The 4,925-nt window shown below is 42.3% G+C and overlaps 1 protein-coding gene across 1 annotated transcript; it reads right to left on the reverse strand.

Annotated features, from left to right (window-relative positions):
• Positions 1 to 353: 353 nt before the first annotated feature.
• Positions 354 to 4,308, reverse strand: LOC143029003 (uncharacterized). Its single transcript, XM_076191349.1, has 3 exons — positions 4,242 to 4,308; positions 3,801 to 4,084; positions 354 to 3,686 (listed from the first exon to the last, which is right to left on the reverse strand). Exons 1-3 carry the CDS (start codon positions 4,306 to 4,308, stop codon positions 354 to 356), a joined length of 3,684 nt encoding a protein of 1,227 aa, XP_076047464.1.
• Between the last annotated feature and the right edge of the window lie 617 nt (positions 4,309 to 4,925).

The raw sequence follows: 4,925 nt of genomic DNA on the forward strand, positions 1-4,925 counted from the left end.
AGAAACGCTGGACTGCTTTACGGTTGGCAGGAGCAGCTAAAGCCTCTATGGCTTCAACCTTGGCGTGCATAGGTGCAACCGTACCGTAACCCACCTCATGGCCTAAAAAGGTCACCTTTGCATGAGCAAACTCAGTCTTCATTAGATTGACAGTCAACCTAGCCTTCCTTAACCTCTCGAACAAGGACCTCAGGGAAATCAAGTGTTCCTCCCACGTCTGAGAATACACGCACAGATCATCGATGTACACACACACACCTTCCAAGCCTGCAATAACATTAGACATTAGACGTGAAAACTTTGCGGGTGCATTCCGTAAGCCAAATGAAGTTACTTTGTATTGATATAGTCCACTAGGTGTTATGAAACTTGACACGTTTTGCCTCCTCAGACAGTGGCATCTGATAGTAGCCACTCATTAGATCCAATTTAGTTATAATTTTGGCCTTGCCGATTGAGTCAATTAAGTCATCTATGCGAGGAAGAGGGAAGTTGTCAGCCTTGGTAAGTGCATTAAGTTTTCTGTAATCAGTACACATTCTATACTCCCCATTTCCTTTTGGCACAAGAATACATGGAGCAGCCCAGTCACTCTTACTTGGCTCTGCTAAGTGATTATCAAGAAGAAATGTTACCTCTTTCTGGAGAATAGCTGCCTTATGGGGGGACATTCTATAGGGCTTTTCTCTTACCGGGGCGGCACCTTCCACTAGTTCAATATGATGAACTGCCTCAGTCGTTGGTCTCGGCACATCTCCAAAGATTTCCACAAACTCTTGCAGTAATTCTGAAACATCTGACTGTTGGCTGTCAGACAAATGATACAACTTACTATTTAGATTAGCAAGGACATCAGAATTCTTGAGTTTGTTACCTACAGGAATTTTATCAAGGTCGTCTTCACTTTGCATCTCCACAACTTCTAAACTATTTACAGTACCATCTACCTTCTCCTCTGTCTTAGCAGCACTTCCCGAGTCTCTTCTATGGTACTTCTTAATCAAGTTTACATGTACTAACCTTTTTGTTTTTCTGTGATCAGGAGTGGATATCACATAGTTCAAATCTCCCCGTTTACCTATAACTCTGAAAGGTCCCTTGTACCTTGCTTGTAATGGACACTTTCTTACGGGCAAGAACAACAGAACTTCATCCCCAACCTCAAAGTTACGTTCTACTGCATCTTTATCATAATTTTCCTTCATCTTTTCTTGACTTAGTTTTAAATTACATTGTGCAAACCTGTGTACCACATCTAGGTTTTCCTTTAACTTAGACACATACTCAGACAAGTTATCGGCATGCTCCAAGTCTATCCAGCTCTCATGGAGTAGCTTCATGGGTCCTCTTATGTCTCTGCCAAACAATAGTTCACTTGGAGAAAACCCGAGACTAGATTGCTTAGCACATCTGATCGCATGTAGAAGGAATGGCAAACCCACATCCCACTCATTTCCAGTCTCATGACCATACTTTGCTAACATTGTTTTAAAGGTTCCATGAAAACGTTCCAAGGCTCCTTGGCTTTGGGCATGATAAGCAGATGCAATATATTGTTTAATCCCAAGAAGAGACATTACTTGCCTGAAGATATTTGATACAAAATTGGTACCTCTGTCGGACTGCACAATCTTCGGTATTCCGAATAGGGTGAAGAACTTTGTCAAGGCTGGCAACACAGTCCTGGCTGTAATGGAACGCAGTGGAATGGCCTCTGGATACCTGGTGGTAGTGCACATTAGGGTTAACATGTACAGATGCCCCTTTTTGGTTTTAGGAAGGGGGCCCACGACATCAATTATCACATGGGTAAAAGGTTCCGGCACTACAGGAATAGGTTGCAACGGTGCAGGAGGAATAACAATGTTAGGCTTACCTACCAACTGGCATGTTTCACATGTTTTACAATATTGTGCTACTTGTCTATGGATACCAGGCCAATAGAAGTACTTGATAATCTTGTTCAAAGTTTTCTGCACACCCAGATGTCCTCCTATGTAGTCATGTGAAAAACTGATGACTTTCTCTCGATACACGTCCGGAACGATAACCTGATGAAACTCGCACCAACTCTCATTTGCAGGAACATCTGGCGGTCTATATTTTCTCATTAGTACATCATTACGAGTATAATAACATGTAGCTTCATTTGAGATGTCCTTCTCTTGTATGGCCCTTGCAAATAATGGGATTAATGTCCTATCAGCTTTCTGGGCAGATATCAGATTACTACGAGTCATTGGGAGAACACTTATATCCACACGTTCACTTACATTACTCTGCGCTTCATTCACTTTATCGCTAGACAGACTGCACGGCAGAACCCCGGGACTAGGCGAATCCACATCACGATCAGCAAGTTCATCTGGCTTAACAGCAGGTCCTGTACTAGAGTCTACATTAAACAAACTACTAATATCCATATCAGCAGTTTCTTCACTGGTTTTCATCCTTGCCTGGCTGCGAGTAACTGCGCATGCTGGAAAAATATCTCCACACTCGCTTTCCAAACCCTCGGCAGGATCCCATTCCAGTGGAGTCGTACTCACCACGGGATCAGGCACAATTAACTTTCCCGCTATATAATTTCCTAGCAAGAAACTCACTCCCTCAACAGGTAAAGTCTCTCCAACTCCAACCAACACAGGCCGAGATAATAATTCGGTTCGGAGGAACAACTTACACAGGGAAACCGTCATCGTCCCTCCAACGCCCTTTATCAATACATGCTCACCCGTCAACGCCTGTTCTATGTCAGGAACAGCGCTTTGTAATACCATACTGAGCGATGCAGCAGTGTCTCGCAACACAGTTACAGACACTCCGGGCCCATCCTCCTCGACAGACACTGTACCAGGGAATACAAATGGGTTAAACAGACTGCGTTCTCTTCCCACATCAGGATCCCCTTTTTCCTTTACATCTGCAGAAAGCAAAGTTACATTAGCAACACGTTTCTCTCTAGTCAACTCAGGACACCTTGCCCTTACGTGCCCAAATTTTTTACAGTAAAAGCAACCAATTTTTGACACATCTGTATTGCTTTTACCCAGGGTCCAGGTACCTTTACCCTTGTGTACCTTTCCCTCTTGAGGTTGAGAAATGCCTGGAGGGGAAGGAGGCTTACTTGATTTATGCGTTAATGTATAATTTTCCGCCAATGTGGCAGCTCGATCAATTCTACTTACTTCCTTTTCTAGCAAATAGGTTCGAACGTCCGGTGGAATACCCTTAACATACTGTTCCAGTGCAATTAGTTCCTTTAACTCCTCATAAGTTTCAATTCCGCTAGCTGATAGCCATCTATTAAATAATCTATTAACACTGTTACCATACTCGAGGTATGACTGGTGGTTTCCTCTAAAACAGTTTCTAAACTTTTGTCTATAAAATTCTGGAGTGCATAAGTATGCCTTCAGCACTGTATCCTTCACTACCGAATACTGGCTCTGATCTTCAGAGGACAAGGATAAATACGATGAACGAGCCTTACCCACTAAGGCCGTTTGTACCAGCACACACCAATATGGCTTAGGCCAGGAGAGGGTGGTTGCCAAACTTTCGAACTGCTCGAAAAACTCCTCCGGGTCACCCTCTAGGAAAGTAGGGACAAGGCGTACTACGCGGTTTATATCAAATGTAGGTTCCAGCAACCCTTGGACACCCTGCTTCTCCATCATTGCGAACTTCAAGTTCGTTTCAACCTTAAGCCTTTCAAGTGCTATCCTCTCCTTCTCCAACTCCTTCTCCAACTCCTTCTCTACTTTAAATTTCTCTAGAGCTATCCTCTCTCTCTCTACCTCCAACTCCATCTTAGTAATTTCCGCTTTATCCTCATCTCTCTCCGTCTCTCCTTGAAGCTCCATGTCACACAATGCCTTGGCACTATCCTCCAGAATTTTTTTCGAGATCAAATCTTGAATGACTGCTTTCTTAATATCAGCCTTGTTAGATTTACCTGTGATTTGAACCTTGTAAAACCTAGCCAAAGCTATCCAGTCATCCTTAAGTACTTCACAGTTCTGCAAAAGGGCAAGCCCAGGACCCTTAATGAATTGTGCAATGTCAAAAGACTCCATATCAGCTAGTGAGGAATTATAACCTAATTAATACAATGTTCATAAAGAATGGTTAAATACTCAAGAAACAGTAAACAATTATTATTCACTGCAAGTATACCGCACTAATACTACACCGCTGTACTTATACTTTATAGTACGATACCTTGTTCTGTATAATACACTCGTTGCACAATATGGTACCCCACATATAGTACGATCGCCGCACAATCACAATACGTGCAATCATAATACCACACTATAGTACCCGGTATTACATAGTACCTTCACTTTATATGGTACCTTCAATCTATACGTTACCTTCAGTTATAATGGTGTACCTTCAATTTATATGGTACCCCGCATCTCCACCATTTTGTTATGCCACGACTTCCCAGGGCACGATGATCCCCGAGTATTCCGATTGAGGGCCCCAATATGGCGTAACAAAGTCCGAATTAGCTGAGAGAGGACTTGGGCCCTTAAGTTATGCGTAATTACCAGTCAACTGTTTCTTATATTGTTTCAAATAAAGAGCAACAAAGGAAAATAGATTTAATTATAAATGGGGGCTTAAGCATGACAGAACAATTCCAATATAGAATAAGATGCTGCCGGCGAATGAGAATTGAAACATGGAAAAGCCGGCAGCTTTTAACAAGAGTATTAAAGAAAATAAAGATCTTGCACAAGTATAACCATTACCATATAGACACACACGGAATATAATAATCAAAGTTAAATTAAATCACTAGAGACCTAACTGCACTGGAACTAAAAATGTTTAATCTTACTTGACACAGGGTATTCTCACCAGTTCTTACTAGTACGGTCCCTCCAGACAACTCAAACTCCCTCACCTGGCCG

This window comes from Oratosquilla oratoria, chromosome 1, assembly GCF_046742065.1.
Source record: "Oratosquilla oratoria isolate Oo_2021 chromosome 1, ASM4674206v1, whole genome shotgun sequence".
NCBI classification, from domain to species: domain Eukaryota; kingdom Metazoa; phylum Arthropoda; class Malacostraca; order Stomatopoda; family Squillidae; genus Oratosquilla; species Oratosquilla oratoria.

What these genes read in the sequence shown, in the direction of transcription:
- LOC143029003 (XM_076191349.1), bottom strand. Translation starts at nt 4,308, where the DNA reads ATGATTGCACGTATTGTGATTGTGCGGCGATCGTACTATATGTGGGGT. An exon ending in TACCATATTGTGCAACGAGT is followed by an intron (nt 4,085 to 4,241) that starts GTATTATACAGA and finishes ATTCCTCACTAG; the next exon opens with CTGATATGGAGTCTTTTGAC. An exon ending in TTACTAAGATGGAGTTGGAG is followed by an intron (nt 3,687 to 3,800) that starts GTAGAGAGAGAG and finishes ACGAACTTGAAG; the next exon opens with TTCGCAATGATGGAGAAGCA.